General features: G+C 39.6%; 2 protein-coding genes across 5 annotated transcripts in view; one reads left to right on the forward strand and one right to left on the reverse strand.

Annotated features, from left to right (window-relative positions):
• Positions 1-4698: 4698 nt before the first annotated feature.
• tmie (transmembrane inner ear) lies at positions 4699-11407 on the forward strand. 2 transcript variants are annotated; one of them, XM_042703713.1, is made up of 4 exons: positions 4699-5045; positions 8510-8627; positions 8925-9074; positions 10794-11407. In XM_042703713.1, the coding sequence occupies exons 1-4, from the start codon at positions 4932-4934 to the stop codon at positions 10925-10927; spliced, it is 516 nt and encodes a 171-aa protein (XP_042559647.1). In that variant the 5' UTR covers positions 4699-4931; the 3' UTR covers positions 10928-11407. The 2 variants fall into 2 exon arrangements, with proteins under 2 accessions (XP_042559647.1, XP_012683343.2); XM_012827889.3 differs by lacking the exon at positions 10794-11407 and having other exon boundaries at positions 8925-9470.
• Positions 11408-14261: 2854 nt separating this feature from the next.
• Positions 14262-26341, reverse strand: part of pth1r (parathyroid hormone 1 receptor) — a 52080-nt gene continuing 40000 nt past the window's right edge. For all 3 annotated transcript variants that reach the window (XM_031563122.2, XM_012827882.3, XM_042703712.1), the window contains 8 exons: positions 23467-23653; positions 23217-23370; positions 22721-22781; positions 22257-22323; positions 21989-22083; positions 21629-21770; positions 21228-21269; positions 14262-19220 (listed from right to left, as the gene is read on the reverse strand). In XM_031563122.2, the coding sequence (XP_031418982.1) occupies positions 18858-19220; positions 21228-21269; positions 21629-21770; positions 21989-22083; positions 22257-22323; positions 22721-22781; positions 23217-23370; positions 23467-23653 (1111 nt within the window). In that variant the 3' untranslated portion in view covers positions 14262-18857. The remainder of the gene's footprint in view (positions 19221-21227; positions 21270-21628; positions 21771-21988; positions 22084-22256; positions 22324-22720; positions 22782-23216; positions 23371-23466; positions 23654-26341) is intronic.

Here is a 26341-nt window from a genome sequence, read left to right on the forward strand (position 1 = left end):
CAAGGGCTGCTGGTGGTGTTTGCATGCTTTCAGGTAGGTAGCTTGCAACCAAAACTCAGTAATGCTTCCATAAGGCATGTACAAGGACACTTATTAGTCCAGGCAAAATAGCGTTTTACGACAGACTAATTGTAAAAAAAAAAATTTCAGCATAGATCATTTCTATGAGGTGTCCAGAACAACATACTAAAAGTCCTAAGAAATCCTAGTTGAGGAAATATGTTAAATTCTCATCAATCTGAGATGTGTGCTAATAATGCATGGCAAAAATACACCTAAAAATTAAACATTTTCCTTTACTCCTATCAAAATGAAACTTTACACAACGAAAGTACCCATGAAAAGTAATTGTTTTTGTATTACAAGTTTCTTTTGAAATTAATTTGAATATGCACATGAGCTCCATACTTATTGAATATGTCCATAGGCAGAAACACCTTCACATGTATGACAAATACATCGGCCCAATCATCCTACTGCCAATGGTAGATGGCAATGCTGCTTTTAGACTGGCCTCTAACCAGAAAACTGCCTGGCTTGGTAGTACCTGCCAGGGGTATGGTGTTTCTGCCTATGCAATTAGGACATATTCAATAAGTGTGACGCTCATGTGCATATTTAAATTAATTTCAAAAGAAACTTGTAATACAAAAAAAGTTACTTTTCATGTATACTTTTACTATGTAAAGTTTTATTGTGGTAGGAGTAAAGGAAAAAAATAAGCCTACTTGGATGTATTTTGGGCATATTCGATTAGTGTATAGCTCATTTGCATATTAAAATTAATTTTCAAAGAAACTTGTAATACAAAAAAATTTACTTTTCATGGGTACTTTCATTGTGTAAAGTTTCATTTTGATAGGAGTAAAGAAAAAAAAAAATGTTGAGGTGTATTTTTGCCATGCATTATTAGCACACATCTCAGATTGATGAGAATTAAACATATTTCCTCAACTAGGATTTCTTAGGACTTTTATTATGTTGTTCTGGACACCTCATAGAAATTATCTATGCTGGCTCCAAAAAGGGTTAATTTGCCTGGCCTATATGACGTGCGTTGTTGTCTGTAACCTTATTCATTTCAGCCCACACTGGTTCTTTTAGCGTTGTAGATGCAGTACTCATGTAGCTGCAGGGGATCATATTTGTTTGGCAATGAAATCTTGTCACTTGTGGACTACAGTCTGGTGTCTTCTTTTTGGTGTATACTGTATGACAGGACGTAGTAATCTCATTGGATTTCTGATGTATTAATGAGCCAAAGGTATGGGTATATGGGATTCTGTCATTCTGATGGTGTAAGCTGGCCCTGACAGTGGCATTTTTCAGATGATCTATTGAATTTCAGTCCCCAACACATCATGTATTAAGATACGCTGTCACCACTGCCAGAGTGCACTGCCTTCAGTGACATCTTCACAAGTGAAAAGCAGAAGTTAAGATTCCTATCCTTATTTCAAGGTTTTCAAATCATCGTCACATGCTTGAGAAGCCACCCAGCTCAGGAACTGATGGGTGAAATAGAATGTAGTCGTATACACACGTGTAGTTTATTTCTTTGCTTTTATTCATGGGTTCTCAAGAGGCAGACCATAGAGCATTACATGTCATAATGATAGGAAAGCCAATGTTTCTAAAGGTCACAGCATGAGTCCAGGGTTAAAGGTGAAGAGTATGCTGGTTTCTTTTCAATAAAAAAAACATATATAGGTGCGTGTGTGTGACTCCTGATTTATGTCATGTAAGATTGTGCTGTTGTGATCTATTTGTAATTGTGTGTCTCAGAGGGGGCACTTGGAGGGTGTAAGGTGGAATCGAATCTGGAAGTATGAATCAATGACTATTTGACATGGGCACTGATGCAGACATCCCCTGTGTCCTTGACGTCGCATGAGCATCCAGGAGTCTTGAGTGAGGCTTATCCTCAAAGAATCCAGAGGTTTACGCTCATGATATGCTTCACCAATGCGATCCTGTTTAAAGAAAGGGCGCGAGGATCACATCACAGAATGTTAGATCCCTTGACGATATAGGGATCACAGCAGCAATTAATTGGAGATTTTTTTTTATTATCTTAATTGCTAAATGATTTGCTATCAGCCTTTCTTTAAACAGCCACTAAGAAATATGCAGAGGGTGGGATTCCGTGGATGGAAAATCCTTGAAGCACCTGATATTTATAAAGAAGGAAACAAAAGCAGAGCTATCAATAGCCTTGCAACAGCACTCTGCCAAAATAGGGAAACAAGGTCATGATGGTTTTATCAAATATTCAAGGAAAGTGTACTGATATGGTATCTCTGCTACATTACAACTGTGCCAGCCACCTGCTCAACCTGACAAAATGGCTGGATACCTTAAAGCCAGGGTTAGCTGTGACCAACAGGACAAAATGGCTGGATACCTTAAAGCCAGGGTTAGTCGTAACCAACAGGACAAAATGGCTAGACACCTTAAAGCTAGGGTTAGCTGTGACCAACCTGACAAAAAGGCCAGATACCTTAAAGCCAGGGTTAGCTGTGACCTACCTGACAAAATGGCCAGATACCTTAATACCTTAGCTGTGACCAACAGGACAGTGCCCCACAACTGACAAACAGCCTTTGTGGAATAGGAACTGAGGCTGTGTGCCAGGAATACAGATGATTGGGCTTTACCTGAGATGAGAATTACCATTCGGATAATGAGATAATGAGGGAAAGAGCCACAAAAGAGCCGCGAAAACCTGCTTTTGTCTTGTCTTGTCTCTGGGAAAAATAGATAAATGTCCACCATCAATATCACAGCCTGAAAAGCAGGTGCACGGTCCGGGCGTCTGTCACCACCTCTCTTTAAGTAGGCCATGTCTTAATACATGAGCTTATTACAGTGATATGTGTAGTAGCCTATGCAATGCATGAATGTGTTAATTAAGGAATGTAATGATGAAAAAATATAAATAACTTACTAGTTATACAAATGAAAAAAATAACTCCTATATATATATATCTCATACACCCCCCATATACACACTATTTAGCTTATTTAAGGGAAGCTTTTCATAGTATTGCTTAGTTAAACTGAACTGTGCCATTACCTGGAAATGGCAGTGAGATATGTGTTCCTGTAGCAGAAAGGCCGTCTTTGTGGTGTAGACTGAGACAAATTCCAGGTAAACCAATGACCCAGAAATTTGCCGGTGTGACTCAAAGAAACTGTTACTCTTGAGATATTGATTTGTCTGGAAATAGAATGCCCCGCAAACACAGAAAATGCCATTTCTTCTTTGGTGGAATCCTGCAAGACTAAAGCAAAAAAAAAAAAAAGAGAAAGAAAACAGAGGGAGAAAAATAACATGGTTCGATAGATTGCCAATGCTGTCCAGTAGCATTACTTCAGAAACTGTTTCCAGTGCAACTGCATTAAAAAAAAAATCACTTCGTCAGATGTATGTTTTTACTCATGACAAGACAAATTACGTGCCACCATGTCACCATGAAACCAACCACACTTCCTTCTGGGTGAAAAGGCAGTTGCCCTGCATGATTGAAAAGGCCAGTGATGAAAAGTGAATTTTATAGAATTTTTGTGAAGAACAGTTTCCCATTGCTACTGATGGCTCTCACTCTCCTCGGATCACCGTTGCACAACGTTTCTAGCTCAGTGTACCATATTTCATGGAACAGTGGGATAGCTATTTCTTGTTGAAATGATGAGCAATGATTATGCCCACACAGGGTTGACATGCGAACAGCATATGAAATGTCACATGAAAAGGAAGAATTTTAAATTATGCCACAAAACTGACCAAGGACAATCTACTTCTTCTTTCCATTCTAAATGATCTAAACGTTCTAATGTCAATTGAAAGTGTAAAAGGGCATTAATCATGGAATGCTATGTTATGCTATGTTATTTATTAAAAGAGCACCGGCACAAAAAAATGACCAACTGAATGGTTCCACTGACACAATTCTTTCTTAGACACCCCGACCATAGTCTAAGGGGATTCCTCCTCTCACCCCCATGAAGCAATCACACGGATGATGGAACAGCAGGCAGAGAGAGTGTCAGTATTCCCCTCATACCTCCACTGTCTGGAGGCGATGCGAGTGGGGACATAACTAACGGTTTTGTTATATAGAGACAGTTTTGAGACCTTGAGACTGAGAGCCAGTGGTAGAGCAAACCTCTGGGATTAGTACGTGTGCGCTTAAAGAAAGGGGTGTTATGGGATCTTTACACCTCCTACACGTTTCCTTTTCTTTTGATTTGGATAGTGCAGCTCTCTATTAGCAACGCTGTTAACCATTCAAAGCTCAAGGCCACACTGGGATTGTTTGTGTTCATTTTATTAACTCTATTCAAAGAAAAGAGACAGATATGCCACAGGAGTACATAGTGAGTTTATCATGAGGATTTGTACGTAGTCTGTGGATTTCAAACACAAAATTAAACAAGCAGAACTCTTTCATGGTATCCCTCACAACAAATGTAAGACAATCATACACTTATCATACACCCTAGAAACTGAAGGATTCACAAGGCCAGTCAGCATTTTTACAGTCAGTTGCGTAATCCCTGAAGGGAACCAATCAGGATGAGGTGTCCATACCCCTCCATGTTGTTGGTGCTGGTATTCCTGGCAGGCTAGGCTGTAAGCGACACCCGACCCTTAATTAATTAATGGCCCCTAACCCATAGGCTGGCTTCTGCCTGTGCTCTGCAGAGAGGGAGCGCTGTGCTGTGGGGAGAGGACAACAGGCAGAGGCAGAGAGTATGATCCCAGTAAAGCGAATGTGAGGGAGCTGTGAGGCTGACCGTGCTCTAGGCCATCAATCACCTGGACCATTGCTAGTCCTGTCTGTTTTAGTGCACAAGAGTGGGGGGGGCAGGGTGGGATAGGAGGGACAGAGAGAAGGAGAGAGGGAAGGAGCACGGGCAGGGAAAGAATGGCGACAGATCGGGCTACGTGCCCTCCCCCGGTGCTGTTGCTGCTGGGCGCAGTGGCTGTGCTGCTCTCCCATTACATCCTTGATGTGGCTTCCCAGATCCCCGACCCGGAGGTAGGAGAACGCGTGGCTTTACTTGCAGCTCTACATGGTGAATACCCTCACAGCCAACAGGCTCAGCCTAGTGTGTGAACGTGGTGACAATTATGCTAGCGACATGCAAGATGGAGGGGTGGGTGGGGATAGCGAGGTGAAGTGCTGATAGCCCATTAAAGACGGCAAATGGCTTACGTGTAACAATGAACTGGCTGAAAAGAATAAGCGCGTGTGTTGTGGACACAGAGCAGCATTGTGTACCTCAGCCTCTTACCCAATATCGAGGCATTTGTGATTATTTGCATTCTTCAATAATGCTTCATAATGTGCATAAACAAAATGCTCATGAACGGTTTTGTGTCGTAACAATATATCATCTATGGTAACTGTATTTCTATGGTCTTACCATAGTAAGTCATAGTATGAGTTGAGTATGGGTGTGAGTATGAGAGAATGTAAGTATGGATTCTGAAAAATAATACTGTTCTTGATAAAAATCCATATTATTAGTAATGGGGCGTTTAAAAATGTTCATCATTCATAGCACTTTAAATTAATTGTATCACCACTGATGAAAATGCAAAGAAAAAGAAAGAAAAACAAGCCTACTTTTTATGCTTGCGTAACAACCAAAAAATTGCAAAACTCCATAACAACTTTCCCAACATTATTACCTGGGGCCTGAACCACCAATGTACCCACTGAATCATATTCCAATAACTTCCTGTTTATAATGGAGAAACGCCCCCTCTCCAAAGGGCTGCACATAGAGCTCTGAGCAAGCTGGCAGCAAGTACGTTTCACAACAGGTGTCAAGGCCTTAGCGGGGACCTCTAGATGTAAATGTGCTCATTTCACACACACACCTGTGCTGACAGGATTGTAGGGTTCTTCTTAACACAGGTGTGACCCATCAACTCAGCGTGGTTCTCTGTGTGAACCATGGTTTCTCCACAACAGCAGAGCATTTTAAACCACCAACAGATGGGTGACTCAGTTAGCATCTTACCCAAGAGTGGATCTATTTTTTCCACAAAGAAGCAAGCAGAGGGGAAAGTTACTCACACGATAAGGGAATAAAATGATGCAAGAAATGGGTTCAATTACTTCTCATCTAATTTCAGATTCACTTAAAGTTTTAAGAATTTAACTTATAGATTTTACAGATCACTTTTATCCAGTGGATTTATTCCACATTAGTTTTACTTCCTGGCTGATGACTGGTTCATATTAGCACATCCATGAACCAGAAATCTGGAAGGAAGGAACCTATGTTGGACTTAAATCAGCTCCATCAGTTTTTTCAGGACAGTTTCAAAACATTTTCAAGCTAAACCTGGAGTAGCCAACTTAAAAATGCCGTAACCATGACAACCAGCCATGGAAACTGACACATATGTGGCCACATGTTCAACAAAAAGTGTGTTATATATCTTCACCTTTCTAAAATAATTGCCTAAGGCCGTGTTCACACTTGACTTCTTTTTTTAGAAAAAAGCGCTGCTTTCAGCGCCTTTTGAACTCTTCAGCACGAGACTTCTGTAACCTTAACAACAGGAATAATACATTGTAGCGATACATTATTATCCGTTGGTTATCGACTACTCATTGTTAGCTGTACCTTTTGTGACTAATGTCATATAACTCTGTGTAGGAGGGACGTGCACAGGAATTTTGAAGGGCCTTTGCTCTGCCCTGGAAAAAAAGGGCAACACGTTCATTTTTGTAACCGCTGTCACCATGCCCCCTCCCCCTGCACGCATATTCCGTGATTTTTTTTATCTAGGCCTACATGAAATTCTGCAGCCATTATACTGTTTCAAAAAATATATATGTCCTTCGGAGGGGCAACTTGAGTCGAGGAGGGCAGATGGGCAGCTGCCCGGGCAACCCTAGCCCCCTCCTGTGCACGTCCCTGCCGTGTAGTGTGAAAACGGCAATCACAAGTTGTTCTACTGGTACGCACTTGAAACTGTGAAATTGTCAGGGTCGATCACTAACCGCCGCCACCACGCCCCCTCCCCGCCCCCGCGCACATATTCCGCGATTTTTTTTATCTAGGCCTACATGAAATTCTGCAGCCGTTATACTATTTCAAAAAAATAAATATGTCCTTCGGTGGGGCAACTTGAGTCGAGGAGGGCAGACGGGCAGTTGCCCTGCCGTGTAGTGTGAAAACGACAATCACAAGTTGTTCTACTGGTACCTTCTCCATCTTGGTCTATTTTGGGGGCACCGGTAACTAAGGTAGTAGGTTACTAGGGAAGGTACTCGCGTACCTACTCTCCTCGTCCTGATTGGTAAGCTGTCAGATAGGCGCTTGACGTCACCCAGCGCTTTTCTGAAAAGTTGAGAAAATTGAACTCAAAAAGGCGTCGGGCGCTGCGCTTTTTAAAGCGTTTTTAAAAAGCGTCCGCCTTTTTCCTTTTCCCATAGAGTTGCATTTAAAAAAAGGCGCTGGCAGTTGAAAAAAATAAGTCAAGTGTGAACACGGCCTAAGTCATTTTTTCAGGTTTTTCAGAAAACACAAAAAACTTAACCAAAAATTGAATATATGATATTTATTGATAATTTCACTCAAAAAGGTTAGGACAAAAGATGACTTTCGACATACTAATAACAATGTATGTCAATTATGTAACATAAGAGGAATAAATGACTTAGGCCCATTTTTTAACATGCCTTTGTGACTTAAGCTATTTTAAACCTTCAAGTCATATTGTCTTTTGACTTAGGCAAAATAAAACATGTATACTTTAGTTATTTTCCTACACCATACTCACAGTATACAAAATACTGCATCAAGTATGTTGATACATTTTTGACAAAAAACTGCTTCGAAATTTTGCTTTTAGTTGTGATGGGATTTGTTTATTGTCTTTAAATGTGCTCTGTATAATGACAATTAAGTGTATTGATTAAAAGTTTCCCAGGTACTTGAGGACCTCACTTTTAGATCCCTCCTTTTTTTCAAACAGAACTCAAACACAATGAATCAATCCTTACCTTACATAAATATGTCCACAAACCATGTCAATGCAATACTTATGTTTACTGCTTATTACACAAAGCCACCTAATGAGTGATGCTCCATAAGTAATCCTACAGATCTGAATATACGGATTAAAGTGCATCTGCGAGACTAGTCTCTTTGTACACTTCAGTCCACCGGGACACCTTGCTTTATCATCTCAATATTAGGGGGACAAGGTGTTCATATCACTCTTCACTCCCTCTGTCATGACTTCACGAGTGCAACTAAGGGAATCACATAGGATTGCTATGAGCTCATTCAGATAGTGCTATCAGAGACTGTTCATATACATTTGGTGCACTGAAACCACTTCATAGGGGTACAGCCAGTCTTAATACTTTATTATCATGCTATGCCTGTCAAACAAGCTCTCTCAACAAACCCTGTTCTTGCTCTGAAGTCATTGCTAGATTTCGCCTCTTCACACATGACACATTTTCTTCCACAGCTTTTACCTACAGATCCACCTCCGAAACCAGATCCCCTCACATCAGAGACTGTAGTGTTCTGGGGTCTACGGTTATGGCAGGTTATTGGGATCTTTTCCATGTTCATCCTTGCCATTGGTAATGTAATTTCCCATGCTGTTTTCCCTAGCAACCTCTCTTTTTAGTGCTCTGATGTGATTCTGCTCTTGATTTAGACTGTAGACGCCATTCTAACTTTAACAATTCTGACAGCATCTTACACTCTCTAAAATATTCAGTCAGCATTTTACAGTCTCACAAAATTCTGTCAGCATCTTACAGTTCTCGTTATGATATTTGCAACATTGATGCATAGCATTCTCAGATGAGATGTTCCCCACAGAAAATATTTAAAATTTGACACTTGTCATTTTGAGACGTTGTTTTTTTTCCCAGTGATCACACTCTGCTGCATCTTCAAATGTCGAATTCCTCGCACGAAAAAAGAGATTGAGGCGCGAAGTGCCCAAAGAGAAGCGGCGAAGTCCTACGCCGACACACTGGAGACAGTTCCTCCGCTCAGCGATCTCACAGAGATACCAACCAGTAAGTGCTCTCACATTGTCTCACTTTGTTGCCGAGTCAGCATAATACTTCTCAAGGTTCCTTGTCATATGTTTTTTTTTTCAATTGTATTTTTCAAATACTATTGGGTTTTACACTCCATCACAAGTTTGTTCAACATGAATGATCCTCCCAAAATACTTAGTAATACTTATTACTCAGTTTCTTACTAAATATTTATATCTGACAAGACTGAAGAGCAGTTTAACTTTAACAATGAGTTTGGAGACTTGCATTTCAGCAAGTGGTACTTTAATTAATTTACTCAGACACACTACCATGAAAGCATCCTCAAACATCATTTGGAGGAGATGAAATGAGTTAAAGAGATGCATCAGTGAGTTTGGGCTCTTTGACATGAAAACCTGCCTTTAGGACCAAAATAAATCTCATGGCCTTATACTAACATGAATTTGGTGCATTTGGCCTATTCTTCTAAGCTTGTAAACTGATTAACTCTTGAAATATCTGGAGTGCCAGACATTTGCCACTCGTAGGTTTGAGTACCATCCAACACCCACCCCCATAGGGGAAAGTGACTACTGACTGGACCAGTGGGTGCACAAATACTGTGTATACAGTCAACTGACATTATATTGTCCAGTTGTTTTGTAGTGATGAAAGGCCGATGGTGGTTTTGCACAATTGGAAAAAGATGCTCGCAGATATAAAGATGGAGAGTTATTTAAAAAAAAAAAAATGTTCTGTTACCCAGGAAGGTTGAAACTTCATCACTTGGACCTTTTCCCCACACAGGAAACATTATTTAGAAGTGCAAATGTTTTCTTCAAATTCTTGACAGAGCCGATTTTAATGCATTCACTTTCTGAAATGCAATTTTTGTGAATGTTGTTTTGCACTCTTTATTATTTATTTATTTACTATATGGCTCCTCAAAATTGTGTTGGTCCAGTTCCATTGAGTTGAATGGGTTATCCCAACATGAGGCCTGATATTTCTTTATATTGACTGCTGCAAGAAATGTCTGGCCGCTGCCACTGACAATGGGTTTTGTCTGTTTGTTTTTCGTAACAGAAATTCAAAACTTGGAGTCAACAAAGTAATACATTGCTACGTAACACTAGAATCTTTAAAGTTCTATTTGCTTGAAAAACTATTTATTTTTCAGCGCAAGCCTAGGAAGGGCAAGTAACCGTATAATAATAAGAGGATATTGTGTAGTCCGCTGCGTGTCAGGGTCCTGTTCATCCTGTCTGGATTTATTTTCCTATACTGACTGGCAGACTAGACATTATCCCTTATATATTTATTCCAATCACCAATACCGATATCATGCAATCCATGTTAAAGATTGATAGATTCTTGGGAACATCAGTGTACAGTGAGATGATTGTATGTTAACATAAATTGTAGTTAATGTCTTGCAAAAGTGAACCTTCCAGTGAAGGGTCACTAGAACTACTGATGTGAACTGATAGGTAGTCATAACTAAATGAGTATGTAGAAATTAAACATAATAGTAATTATAGTGTATATCACTGATAAGCATCTTCTTTTAGTGACAGCACACAAATAATCTTTTTCTCTTTCGTGGTGGAGGAAATCTCCCTGGTCCTTCTCACTTCCTCTGTAATCTGTCTTCTCCTGAGTGTTATCGTTTCTGGCAGCTGTCCTTCCTTTACCCTTTCCTCATCTTCTACCTCCTCCTCCTCCTCCTTTTTCTTCCTCCTGTCTTTCTAGCTGCCACCTCGGATGCTCCTGCTCTCTCCACCGTCTCTGAGCAGGTACAGGCTCGGAGTGCCAGCCAGCTACCTGTGGTCAGAGAGGAGGAGGACGAAATTACTAATCCCATCAACCAAGCGGAGATGGGATAGCACTTTCCCCCGCTGTGGCTGTCTCTTTCCTGCTCTTCCTCTGTCACAACACTGTCTGTGCAGTCTCCCGGTAGCGTGGGAGTCGTCTCCCTAAAATGACATCTGCTCGTGTGTGCACCTCTGCTCGGAACTAGCCTGTACAGACTTTAGTGGAATTGTTCTGCTATCTCATTTCATGTCTTTGAATTAACATGACAGAATGTACGCCCTACCTAAATCCCTACCTTTGAAGTCTCAGCCACAAGTGATGTGCCTTTAAGAGGCTTCTCTGTCAGTAATGTAGCATTGCCATTAGGTGGGTTTGCCCTTCCTTGCCTCATCTTGCCTCGTGTCTGTAAGAGAGATGAAATGTTTGCCATTTTTTGCAGTTTTATATTTAAAATCAAGCCCCACACAGCATGAATAGCTTTTAGGAGGTCTGAAATGCTTTTGAAATATGGAAAAACATACCTCAAAGTATAATGATATATAATATATATATATGCATACATATATGAGATATAATGACTAGACATATACCTGTCTGTTAATTATGTATTTGATATGTGTTTAAGAGTTCAATTTATACATTTATACCTTCTATAAGCTTTGAGGCATGTATGAAAACGTAATTTATGCTTGCATGGTCTTCTTCTGCTCTGCTCTCTCCTCTTCTCGTCTCTTCAATTATTTTCTCTTCTCTTCTCTTTTCTCCTTGCTTGAATCAACATTTATAGTTGATATAGACACACATCTTTGCATTCACATGGTCATTTCTGTAACACAAGGACCCTGTGGTAGAGAATTTCCATTAAAGTCTTATGAACGAAGCACATTTTTAGATCTCTATCTGGGTTTATGTTTCTGCCCTCCTATGCAAGGACAGCTCTGCATACACACATGTTGGCAGCACAACCACTTCCATGCAAATGTGACAAGTGACTACAATCTCAGTGCCTAACGGACAGAGCCAACAGTTCAGTATATGTGGGGGTTGGCGTAACTTTACTGAGCTTTCAATAATAGTATTTTGGCCAGTCAGTCAGTCGTGAGATTGAATCAGATTGTCACACACATTTAAAGAGTTGAACCATATTTATGGTCTCATTATTCTCTGTAGGCTATATGCTTGAGGAAGCAGGCTGGGCATGGAAAACAGCATTACAAGCGTAATGAGAGTGTGGCAAGGATGTGATCAGTGCGGTGGAAGAGTGACGCGTACGTGTAGAAATCATCGTCCTGCTGACATCACAGTCTACTTATAAAACTGCACCGAGCACAATAATGCAGTCCAGGGATAGAAAGGACAAATGGTTGGTTTGACTTCATCTTGTCTCATTTAAAAAGGTTCTCAGAAATGATTCTGAAAGGAATATAGTACTCAATTGAATTGAAATAAATAGTCAGTTGTCAAAAACAAACAAACAAACAAACAAACAAAAACAGAAACAGTTTCATGTTTGCAGTGGATTGACAATTAAAAATAAATGTAGTAATATTTCAATGATCTGAAGTGGCAGCTGAAGTGGGCTTATGTGAGACAGATGGGCTGAAGTGCAAAAAAATGGTTGTTGCTGTTGTTGTAGTTATCCACTTCTTTGTGGGAAACAATCACATGAAAAAACGTGTGAAATCATAGCTTTAGGGCGATTATGTCCACATGAATACAATAAATTGTTCATCTGGCCTTAAAGTGTGGGGCCTGTGTCAACTGGCTATGACCTCAAGAGACAAGAAAAACTGCCTCACTCCAGAGAACAGGTGGTCCAAATTACATCTGCTGCCCCCCTGATATTACATTTTACACAGCGATTCCCAATTTAGAATTGAATAAAAGACTACATGTCATTGATTCAGTGCCAAGAAGGAAAGTGCTGTTGACGCACAGCTGTTATTATGCTGCATTTGTGATATTATAGAATAGCATTAATCTAATTACACACCAGTTGCTATTGGTGTGACCATGAGTACATGTCTTGTGCACAAGTGAATAGAATAAAAATAGGTCCTTGTTGCAGCTGGAGACCCAATCAAGTGAACATGTTTTATTTTTTTGGTACCAATGATGAGTAGTAGAATGTTTGTGTACATCCTGTTCTTTTTCTGCGTCACACGTGCATACGGTATATGTTCTCTGATGGAGTGCCTCTAAGCCTGAAATGCCATGTATGTTTCATCCGCCTGCATTGAAAAGATTGAAAGCACATGGTGCAGGCAGCTATGCATACCAACATGAACAATCATTCTCTTATGTATAAGCATGATGTGAATATGGGACTGTTAACTGTGTAAACTGGGTTTAAACTAACTAATTAGAAAGCATTCATTATGCATGAATGTCCCTTCCTATGGCATGTATGTATGGTGTTATTAATCTTTCTACATTTAACGCACTTTGAGCTGCATTCTTTTGCATGAAAGGTGCTATATAAATAAAGTTTTATTATTATATTATTATTACATACTCATGATCAAGATGCTAAAATTATGATTCTATGTTTCAGAAAAGACACTTGACAGAAGCTGACAGAAGCCACCATTACATTCTTATATATCGACAAGACATTTCCACAGATTAAATATACTAGGAGAGATGTATTGTTTTTCACAGGAGTGAATAAATATACTAGGAGAGATGTATTGTTTTTCACAGGAGTGAATAAATATACTAGGAGAGATGTATTGTTTTTCACAGGAGTGAATAAATATACTAGGAGAGATGTATTGTTTTTCACAGGAGTGAATAAATATACTAGGAGAGGTGTATTGTTTTTCACAGGAGTGAATAAATATACTAGGAGAGATGTATTGTTTTTCACAGGAGTGAATAAATATACTAGGAGAGATGTATTGTTTTTCACAGGAGTGAATAAATATACTAGGAGAGATGTATTGTTTTTCACAGGAGTGAATAAATATACTAGGAGAGATGTATTGTTTTTCACAGGAGTGAATAAATATACTAGGAGAGATGTATTGTTTTTCACAGGAGTGAATAAATATACTAGGAGAGATGTATTGTTTTTCACAGGAGTGAATAAATATACTAGGAGAGATGTATTGTTTTTCACAGGAGTGAATAAATATACTAGGAGAGATGTATTGTTTTTCACAGGAGTGAATAAATATACTAGGAGAGATGTATTGTTTTTCACAGGAGTGAATAAATATACTAGGAGAGATGTATTGTTTTTCACAGGAGTGAATAAATATACTAGGAGAGATGTATTGTTTTTCACAGGAGTGAATAAATATACTAGGAGAGATGTATTGTTTTTCACAGGAGTGATGTTTAGCTGCAGGTTTAGCATGCCAGTGGGAACAGATAGCTAAGCTTGACTACTTCATCCTGAGTCCTGAGATATTCATGTAAACCTAGTCTGTCTCTTTTAGGCATGATCTGTGTGACATCAAATATATAGATATAAACGTACAATGAATACACATTAAATGTATATGATAAAATTAAGAGTATACAGGAGGGCAAAAAATAACACATTCTTCTCTTATTTTTTTGTAGTGGCAGTAGCTGAAGTCAAAAAAGAGGTGCCCACAGTGGCTGGGAAAGTGGACGGCAAGAAGGGGGACAAGAAAAAGGAAAAAGATAAAGAGGGGAAAGCTGCAAAAGAGGGGAAAGGTGAAGAGCAAGAAGAATCGGGCAAGAAAAAAGGCGACAAATCTGGAGCAAAGAAAGAAGGTGGGGATGAAGGAAAGGCAAAGAAATCTGGAGAGAAAGGGGGCGAGGCTAAAGGCGGAGCTAAGGGCGGAGGGAAGAAACCGCCGGCAAAAAAGTGAACTGACCCTCACCGTCACAAAATGTGCTAAACTTTTAGTAAACATTTTATATGATCATATTTTTAATTTTTTATAAAGAAATTTGTATTTTATTGTATGACAATAATAAACCTCTTCCATTTCAAATCAAATTGTTGCTATATTACAGAGCATCTGTATCAAGAGTGATGTACTCATTTTCAGAATGTTAGGGGCATTGGGAGCATTACTGGTGTGCTTGTCCACAGTTCAGTTTAGTTTAGAGTAAAGAGGAAGAGGGGCATTTAGTTTAGAGTAAAGAGGAAGAGGGGCATTTAGTTTAGAGTAAAGAGGAAGAGGGGCATTTAGTTTAGAGTAAAGAGGGGGAGGGGCATTTAGTTTAGAGTAAAGAGGAAAAGGGGCATTTCATGGTTGATGCCTTTATGTATACTACATTCAGAATTAGCATAATAAATTCTACACAAGTAAGATGACAATATGACATTTAAGGTATTCAGGTTAATTTTCATTTATTTCATTATTCACAATACAATGATGTACACTTTATATGTCAATATATTCTTATAAAACCAGACAGTGGACTTCAATCAAACCACATGGCAGCTAAGCTCTAGAGTTTTCTTTGCAGCAATGTCTGCTTGGCTGATTTCCACCACATGTTTACATTGGCATATCAACAAGCAATAAGGACAGTTGGAGGAACAGCGTATGCTGTATCTCTTCATTAACGAATAATACAAAATAAACCATTTCTGAAAAACTGGAAAAATCATACATGTTTGATTTACGTTTGTCAAGAGATTCATGATTGCAGGTGAGGGATCTTTGTGAAGGAAATGCAAGCATCAGCTTTTAGATACCTGGACAAATCAGCATGATGGGGAATGTGTCAATCATCTGTGTTGGAAAGTAAATACTGATAAAAAAAGAACAAGTATGAATTTTAAAGTGCTTATATGGCTAATGGTAAAATGTCCTGGACAATTCCACTTTTTAATTAGCAAGTTTCAGGTAAGGTAAGGTGTTAGCCATGAGACATTAGATGAAGACGATGTCCATAAACTTTGGTAATGACACTGTTTTGTATTTGGACACAGTTCTGTCGGGATGAATTGCTATGCACTACTGAGCCCAAACCATCGTAGTAACAATGGCATTTTGTCAACACTTAGGTGAAACTAGCGTTTCTTCTGTGATCCTGCCTATGCTGCAGTGGAATGTACACTACCTCTAAGCCTATCAAACATTTTCAGTAAGCCAAGGAGAGGACATTCGTATAAATATCTTAAATATAAAAAAGTTAAAGAGCATGGCAAATATAGTAAAAGATGGTAAAGCAATGATACAATGGGATTCAACAAAACAAAATGCAGTAAAATGTCATTTACATGGAAATCTAGGGCCAGGTTTCCAAAAGAAGTAGTGTCACACCCATCAAAAGTAAGAGACAGGAGATTCAATATGATATTCTCTCTGTTGCCTAAATGATGGTTGTAGCACCTTAACACGATTTCAAGAAACTCAATCAAGAAGTTGACCAAAGTCTCAAAAGCATGTTGAAGCACATCCCTGATACAAAACTAAATACTGTCCCTTCATAGTTACATCACATTACAAAATGTTTGCAGAACACTGATGCTCATTTAGCTCAAAACTAGCCTTTGTAAACATTGTGACTTCTGTGTACACATATATACTGAATATCTATACATACATACATACATGAGATAAGCAGCAATAATACTGAACCATATTCAACAGTATGTGAGCTAAATTACATCATTTTTTAAATTTATGATTCATTTTAAATTATGTTACATTAAATTATGACAAATTCTTTACACCAAACATAACAAGGGACTGCAATTGAGACAATTCTTAACATGAAGAGATGTTTGCACACAGAATTTAAAAGCACAACCTTGAGCAGATTCATCATGATTCCTCTGATTTTGCTTGAACCTAAGCTTACAATTATGTTCAGTTAGGAAATAATAAAAGTTACAGTCTGGATTTAACCTTTTTATGCTATTTTCTGACAAAACACATTGTAGCATTCAGGAATACCAAAAACGTTGTTCAAAGCCAAAATTACTTTCTATCATGTGTAATTAGAGCAGTTGATATTTGAGTCTGACATATGTTTATTTTTCATTCGGAATTCAATTTCCTACACCATGGAAGCCAAACTCAATTAAATGCACATCGGAGTTGGTGCTGACATCTCTACTCTCCATACACCAACTCTGTTAGTATTTTGAACTGGGGACTTAAACTAGATGAGTACATTCATTTCAGCAACAGCTTAATTACCTGTGACAAATGTTTAGAAACAAAGCACACTGGGCCTCATGCAAGAACCATTTGTACAATCATACTTGATTTTCAGTAACGGGTGCAACTGTGTTGTAGTCTTTGACACCTTCACCAGTTACCATTTATTTATTTTTTTTCCAAAAATCACAAGCCGTCCAGACCTGTCATATTATTGAGTTATACACAGTAGATTGGATACCATCGATTTCATTACTTGGAGGACATTTTTGTTGCCTGCAGAAATTAAAGTATTCAACCGTACAATGATATTTTCATATCTACAATTAAATGACATAATCAAAAAATGTGTGAGTATAACATTTATTTTTAGAAAAGGCTTGTAGCCTCTCTGATGGTCACTTTCCCGTGACCTCCTAGACTTCTGTTGCAGTTGTAGGCTGCCTGGCTCTGTCATGTCATGTTTCAATTTCTAATTTGCTGTCTGACTTTTGGGGACTTCAGTGATGCTACCATCAAGTGACAGTGTAAATGACCCTAGAAATGTTATCCTACTGTTTGACTTTTGCATCTCTCTCAATTCCCTTTTGAAACATTGTAACAGTATATATGATCTTTTCCCAAACGCGGGAAGAAGTACAGTACATTAGTCTGCAACCTGTCAGATTATTTAGAGGCATTGAGTGAAGCTTCCTCACAAATTGGGTGGGACATCTCAACATGGTATCCGTGGGCTCCAATTGTTCTAATTTACAATTCTCGTGAACACGTACATATTTCGGGGTATTGCGCAAATCATTTTTGGCACTTCTCTGAAGTCCCAAAGAGTTTGCTGAATTTGTCATGGCACACTTGAGCCTAGTATGAGCCTAGCTAAAAAAAGAAGAGTATGCAAGACTCTTTGCATGAGGCCCTTGGAATATGACTAAAACACACAAGATTCATTCACTTACACAACAGTGTTGCATATTGTGAACTACATTATCTTGGTGGAATGTACAATCCCTGACATTACTGAATAACATGTTATTGTGTCAGAAGGCTTTTACACTGCTGGGATTATAAAGAAAATAGAAAAACAGGGCTGAATAGTGACTAATGAAGGCGGTGTAGAAATTAGCTCCAAGAATATGTATATTTAGTCTTATTGTACAGTCGCTTAATATCCATTATATCATAGATAAATGTATATCATTATTGATAATGGACTCTTTTCCAGAAGGTGATGATGTCAGTACCATTCAAACTTTAAGATCATTATGGACATGGTTAATCACTTTTCATGACAATCAGCCAAAACAGAAAAATGCCCCTTGTAATTAAAATGGACCATCTCTCATAGGGCCTTAGACTGTTGCTCATTTCATGACATTGATATTCCAGATACCTGATACAGTAAAATTACAGTAGATTCTCATTATGCTTATTGGAGTTCTGCTTTAGGGCAAGCAAGGGCATCCCCCCCCCGACCGCATGGGTATGACAGGATGACCATTTCCTGTGACAGAGTAAGACTGGGCTTGCAGAAGCTCTGAGGTCTTTCTGGTACATTTTCCTTTCATCTCCATTCTGACATTTCCGCCTTCAGATTCTGACCCTGACATCTAGGCTGTCACTATGCATTGTGTGTGACCTTTGAGGAAAATGCACTCCAATCCGAAATCTGAAATCACTCCACCAGAAGTCTGGGATCTCCAGGGCGATACTCAGCATGTCCAACGTATAACATGCACTTTGAGCTCCTGGCTTTGGTTTACAAAGTCCACATTTGTGACTCACAGGATTTTAAAACATGCCAGAGATACTGCAGCCATCCTCCTGAAAAAAAGACCTTTGAGAATATGAAAAGTATCCTTCATTTATTAAAATAAAATGTCTTTGTGCACTTCCTCAGTGCTATGATTCACATGACAGTCTCCCGTTCCTCCTCCACCACGGGTGGGGGTTTGTCCTCCAGGTTGGGCCGTGTACTGTTTGAAGGCTCCTCCTCTGGAATGTGTAGCTCATGTCCCGAGGACGGTACGGAGTTCTCCGAGACGGAACCGTTCTTCACGTAACCCGGGAGGTTCCGGTGGCCGTTGACGGTGACTGGCCCAAGGCGCGTGGTGAGGTGCAGGGCCAGAGGGCCCCGGGCCGTCACGTTTGTCACACTGGTGTGTGACACCATGGGTCCGTAACTGTATGTGTTACTGCCACTCCTGGCCTTCCTCTTGAAATCCAGGGCCAGTGTCCGCCTGCTCCAGGACTTCTTGATTTCAGCCTGGACCTGAGGAAGCAAGAGGGAGTTTTAATAATCCTATCACACAGCACCAACAAGTTATTATAATGCGTTAAACTTATTGGTAGAATTTTACAGAATTTCACATTTTTGCTCTAGCAGCAGATGTACACTTAGGGCTTAGGGCAAGGGTGTTAATAGTAAAATAAGTTAATACTGAAGATAGAGACATTAGTAAGTACTTTTCCTGTGAACTGTGAATAAGGAAAAGGTGCTGATGTGCAAAATTGGTGCAAAATGAGTTCTTAATTATATTTCAATTGCACTGTGTGGCATTTATTCAGTAATTACAATATATATGATTTTGGGTTGGTTCATTTATCAGTTCCTACATTTTTTTTTGTCTGTGCTCTGGTTTTCATTGATCACTATTTTACCGTAAAGAAAAACCTTCTGCCTTTTTTTTTAACCCCTGAAGAGAACTTAAAGTCTATACTGATGCACAAATAAACACGTAGATGGCAGTACAAGGCAATCACCATCAAAATGGGAAATGGCAAACAGGCTAACCTTATCCAAGACTCACTCTATGTAATGTTGCAGCAAAGCAACACACTGAACACTGAAATTGCACTAAAACTTTCAAATAACACGAAGCAAAACTAATAATTGCAAATGCCTTTGGCCAGAACACATTGAAGAAGGGCACATCATAAATAGCTTCTATCTGTTTTGGGGGTATTTTCGAATTACATCTGTGTTTTGGTGTTTTTTTCCCCTCCAGCTTTCTGAGGTTGCTCGACTATATATGTGTTCCAGTCTCTCCCATCTAGCTTTTAGCTTTGTGTTCATCCAATAAGTCTGCCTGCCGAATATTATCTGCTGGCCTCCTGTTTAGTTCAGTTCATGCAGCAACTGAAAGGAGAGAATGATGAGGTGTGGGACACACTTAGAGGCAGATTGCCTCAACTCCTGCCATTTCATCTGCATCAATATCAATCAGCCATTGCATCTGCATCAATATCAATCTGCCATTGCATCTGCATTATCAATATTGACACAGATCTCTTATTGAATCCCTTTAATTGATCTGACCTGTGGATAGGGTTTACCTTTACAGCAATCATGTCATAGAGCCTACCTCAAATGTTTTGACTGACTGAAATAATGGCTGCAGATGTGACAGATACTAGAGCACCAAAGAGACAAACCAATGTTAGGCGCACATGCTTCTCAGCATACTGCGTACTACATCCTCTGCCTTAAGAGCACTCTCAACCTTTAGCTTAGAGTATGCTGTTGGGCAAGTGCACAGAGTCTCTCTGTCACACACACAAAGAGAGAGAGAGAGAAAGAGAGAGAATAGAAACAGCCCCCATTCTTCAGCTCACAGCACATTTTACATTTTAAATTCCATTACAACTCAATGGTACTTTTCTGTTAAATGGGTTGATTGCTTGACTGAATTCCCCTATTAACCCTTTTCCACTCTAACTATGGTAAATACTTACTTAAATACATACTTAAAATCATGTCATGTAACTAATGTTTGGGGGTTTTCCCAATGTTAACATTCCAGTGATTGACATTCTGCTTTGTAATTTCCGTAAATCAGACAACAATATTGTGACTAGGGGAATTTTTAGTGCATTGTTGGTTGTTCCACATGTTCCTAGTGTGCTATGAGAATAATGTACTATTTTTGAATAACAAGGTTAAGGATAAACACTAAAGACTGAACAGTCCCTCGGATTTAACTCTCACACATTTGTTTGTCCCCTTCTTGTTTGTGTAAGACATTTCTACTGACCTGGCAACCGCACATACAATTTTGTTTCCCAAGCAGGCTTTTTCCTGCACACTGACACAAAAAGTGCAGACTCTGACCCTAAGGTAATGAGGATTTCACCAGATCACATAAAGCACTGATATCCACACGTTTTAGCTTTCTCGCAAATACCACCTTTTACAATTTCAGCTATGCACATAACATTCTGTTCTGCCACCTTGATCTCAAGTGCTATTGGAAAGTAGCCATGAACTGCATGTTCTCACCTCTCCATTGCAGAAGCAATATATGATGGCAACAAAGAATCCCTGTAAGAGAAAAAAAATCACAAAAGCCATCGTAAGTCCCTCATGAACTGAACACGACCCACAACCTTCAACTTCAAGTAAAAAAAAAACGTTGTGACTAAACAGATCCATGCCAATCACAGTTTTGAATTCTAGAATGTGAATGACACTGTACTGTAATATGCAACCGCAAATACATAAAACATGAAAAGGGTTTTCTCAGTTTGTGATTTAGTCAAAGCATTTCGTGATTAAACAGCACAGTGAAAGAGAGAAAGCAACATGCACATAGTATCCTCAAACAGCCTATTGACATGCACCCACTGCTAAAGCTACACACACACACACAGGTGACGGGCACGATGCAGTGTGAACGTTACCTGGAATGAATTGACGAGCATCTCGTAGTGCATCTGTATCTGCCATGGCACCCCTGACACCTCAGTGTAGGGCATTGCCATGAAGATGATGTAGTGAACTCCAAACAGGGGCATGAGGACCAGTGTGGATTTTAACAATTTTCTGCAGGGGAAGCAACAGTTTAAAAACAAAAAACTCTTACAGCTGGTCCCTACATGCTGTGTGTGTTATCGTAAGGAAATAAAGTAGGCTCACACTCTTACAGCTGGTCCCTACATGCTGTGTGTGTTACCGTAAGGAAATAAAGTAGGCTCACACTCTTACAGCTGGTCCCTACGTGCTGTGTGTGATAATAAATAATAAATAAAGTAGGCTCACACCTGTATTGCTGTCTGGTGTCACATCTTCCTGCATTGGTTTCTCTTAATTTTGTTGCCAGGACTCTGATTATGTTTAAAAACAACACAAAATTGATCTGGGGGAAAAAAAGAAAAAAAGTTTGACTACACACAGGGTCACTCACACAGAGTCATCTTACTCTAAGTGCAATCCAAATCTAAGATTAAATTGAGATAACTCAATTACTCCTTAAGTCATATGTAAAACAGCAAGAATTGTAATTAAATGCACGTTGCATTTCTTACTTACCACAACAGCTGTTAATATAGGAATTTGTATAATCCATTTCATACTTCCTGCGCTTAAATCCCAACACCTGTCAGATACAGATAAGATACCTAATATAAACCACCATATACCACTATATGTCTGGAAAGCAGCATACACCTCCTTACAAACCTGCATACATACTGTGAAGTCCTGTCTACTTATATCAAAGATTAGAACATATATGCACCTCTCTCTTGCCTGAACAAAGATTCTCAAAATAGAGTCTTTTTCTTCTTTTTTCATTTATCTTACTTCAGTTCTGCCAATAAATCTCATTCGTTTGATCAATGACTGTTAACAATTACAACTGCAATCTTGAATTTAATGGATCACTCTATTAGTCTTGTAATTCAAGCACCCGAACATATAGATACTTTACATGAACCATGCGTCTTACAAATGACATCTTTTCAGGCTTTGCCTAGCGTGGCACAATGACTTACTCTGTGTCTGCCAGGGTGGCTCTGACGCTTGCCCACACCGTCACAAACATGGCAGGGACACCTGAGGGACAGAGTACAACACTCATGACACACGCCTGTAAGCTTGGCACAAGCATATCTTGGCACGCAAACATATCTTCTTTGCACAAGATCCAAGACAATAAAACACATTTTTCTCCAGATGCAGTGTGTCTTATGATGACAGATGTATGTGGTGATTTGGCAATACAGCATCCACATTGTATGCGCTGTGCGACACAACTACTACACACAGTGTGTACAATGCAGGAACTGTAGGGCCCAGGGTTGATTATTGAATAGAATCTGCCACGCCGCCATATTTTCTTAAGATATATGGATTGGGAAAATCAGGCACTATACTAACATTTTCAACACAGACATATCAGAGTTCAATAAATCAATAAAAAAATGTCACAGAGTATCTATTGTTCAATACATAGACTATAGCCAATGAGACAGCTCTACAGAAACATACCCCAGCCAATCAGAGTGAATCCCCAAAGATACTTCCTGTCGGAGAAGAAGGTCATGAAGATGAGGCTATGTAAATAGAGGCCCTCCACCAGGATCCAGTAGTAATTTGTAGCCAGGAAGTACAAGAAGAGTGTCACAGCCACTTTACAGCCAATCTGTGAGCAGAATAAAGACAGAGATATCAAGTAGAGATCCCTCTTTAAAAGCAAAGAAAAAAAAGCCCAGGCAATCCTCAAAGGAGCTTGACTCACAAACTGGGTTTTGTTGCCCGGGGGTGCTTCTGTAATGGACTTCAGGTCCTCCACACTGACTCGCTCCAACTCCCCAAAAACATCTCCAGAATACAGTGCCATGTCTTTCACGAAGATGCTGATGGCTCGCAGCATGAAGGACACAAACAGGTGCATGTGGATGTAGTTCCTGGTGCAATGCAATCGACTGCAGAAGAGGAGAGAGTGTGGAGAAGAGAGGTGACATAGTTGACAACAGTGATTTTCTTACAGGAATATGGATTTTAAGATATTTTTCCTCACACAATGAAGCAGGTATAGTTACAACTCAAATGCCAGGCAACAAAATGGCTGGGGAAAAACCCCCAACAACAAGCACAAACAAAGCACAACATCTCATTACAGCATGAACAGCAGCTGAATATTAATCAAGAATTCCATAGACATTTGGAGGTGGCTCGATGTGAACTGAGGCTGTTCCTTGTACGGAGGAGCGTGTAGCAGCATTCTCACACGACTCCACATGCCCTCTGCCCTGCTTAAAGAACAATACTCATCCTAATTGAAGCCAGATGAGCGGCACGCTGACTGTAACACATTCTTCAGATTTAGGAGCTTGAAAAGCACAAATATTGAAATGCGGGGCTCAAAGTGAGCTGTAAAAACAAAATTGCAAGCATGTGTTGCTAAGAGCCAAAGGCATGTCTATCTCCTCCAAGGCTAATTCAGCAGAGGGAAAGCTTATTTTTGTAAATACCCTTCCTTATCGCCACTTAAGTTTTTATAAATGGATACAACAGTCTTCATTTCCGGACACTCTAGGCAAAAAATGTCAACACACAGAAGTAATTTTCACAGCTGCAGCTATTTGGTACAATTGGACATCCATTATTGCACTGAGAAACTAACAAACAAACAAATAAATTCCTATTGCTTTGTGAAATACAGTGCTTGAATGTGAACAGAGATCACACTGCAATTCAGCAAATGGATGCAAAGCCCAATGGCCCATTTGTCAACAGCCCCTGTGTGTTGCTGGCTTTGGTCTAGATGTTCCCACTGGGTTGTCTTGGCAAAAAGCACTCATTCAAATATAGGAATAGGCTCAGGATAAAATGTGGTGAAAAAGCTGTGATGTCTGTGTAGGAAGGAAATACACGCTCACATGAATTTGTCAAAAGACATCTGGTGTTTATCCACAATGGCCATAATTTCAAGTTTAGACAGCAGGCACATATATCCCTTCAATACGACATGGGGAAAGGCTATGACAGAAGTGGTCATAAAAAATGATGTTTTAAAAAAAACTAAAAAACTTTAAGGACACCCATCACAGCGCTGTCCAACCGCAGATGCAGCAATGTGCTCCATGACATCATTCATCTATCTGCTGAGAAAACGGCAACAAAAAAAAGAATCTAAAGGCCTTCAATCCATCCCCTCCATAATGATTTAAATAAACAGTGGGTGATACAGTTAAGGGATTATTTATGTTAGGAAATGCGCATGCCAGGTATAGACTTAACTATCTGAAATTGGCCATCCCCATGTGCAATCTACTGCAATCAGCAGGTCTGCATGGGCTTCCTGGCAGGTGACAGCATTGATGCGGACCCCTCTTTGCTCAGGCTCATTAGTTTGCCCAGCTAATTTGGAGCATTGAGGGAGCATTCAGGGAGCATTGATTTGTATTCAACGTGTTGGAGAGCTGATGCGAGCATGTACAGAATACCGGCACCGCACGCGGCTGAACACTGCCGCTAATGTATGAAACTCCCTGGACGTTCTCCGCTAACATCTTGGAGCCCATGCACCTGAGACTGCGAGCGCTTACATGTTGAACACGAGGCATGACTAAAGTGGCCTGGAAAGGTCGTCGGAACATGGGGGGAAGCCACGAGAGGCCTTATTAAACTCATTTCCCTCCGATGGGTTTCCTGGTGCCAGCTGAGGTGCCGTCTTAAAACGTCAGGCCTCGGCAGCGGCTGGACCCAAGTCAAGCCGAGTAAAGCGTTTGTCAACAAGTCTTTTTTAGCACGTCCTGACCCTCTATTTAAATAAGCCAGTTGAACAAATATCAGAGGACGTTCGCTGCATTAATTAGCAAGGAAAATGAAAACCATTCAGCGTGGTGCCAAACTCACCCAATCATAGACATAGTTCTTGAATCTTGAGTTTTGGAATATCAATCCATAAGAACGAAGACCTATATTGGAGTAGCTTGTGTTTTTACGGAACAATAATTTAAATGTCTTAAAACCACAGATGCTTATTTTATATCCTACTCAGAGGTTTGTGGTTATTACCTATTAATGGAAATGATATCCGAAGACCTAACTGATTTACAGAAGGGATAGGTCTATAGTTTTTGTCTCGCAGTTTATGTTTTAAGACAGAAACTGAATAAATGAAACATAGGGAACGTTGAAATCCACTGAAATCCATTCCATTGCTGGATCCAAACATTTGCTGACCCTACACTCAGATTTCTATATCTTTCTGTCAATTAGTAGGTTTCAAACCAAACTTTTCACAGTGATGTCACCCAAATGTGACATTCTTTTTGCAGTGCAACACAATTCAAATGCTCTAACCTAAATACAAGAAAACCTCTCTGGTCTAAAGAAATGCTCAGACAGCAGCTGTGTATGGAGTGGGTCCATCGTGCAGTCAGCTAGCAAGCTGTGCATCATTCCAGGAAAGTTGACTCACTGGCAGCACACTGTGCATTAGACATTTGATGTAGCTACTGTCTTGGCCTACTGATACAGGCCATTTTATATGCCTCTTTTAATGCTATTGTCATGCATTTCACACTTGTTATATCGTAATATGCTTTAGCTCATAATTGAAATGCATTTAAATGAACAGTGCCATATGCAGTTCTCTGACAACC

This window comes from Clupea harengus, chromosome 25 (assembly GCF_900700415.2).
Source record: "Clupea harengus chromosome 25, Ch_v2.0.2, whole genome shotgun sequence".
Classification (NCBI taxonomy): Eukaryota; Metazoa; Chordata; class Actinopteri; order Clupeiformes; family Clupeidae; genus Clupea; species Clupea harengus.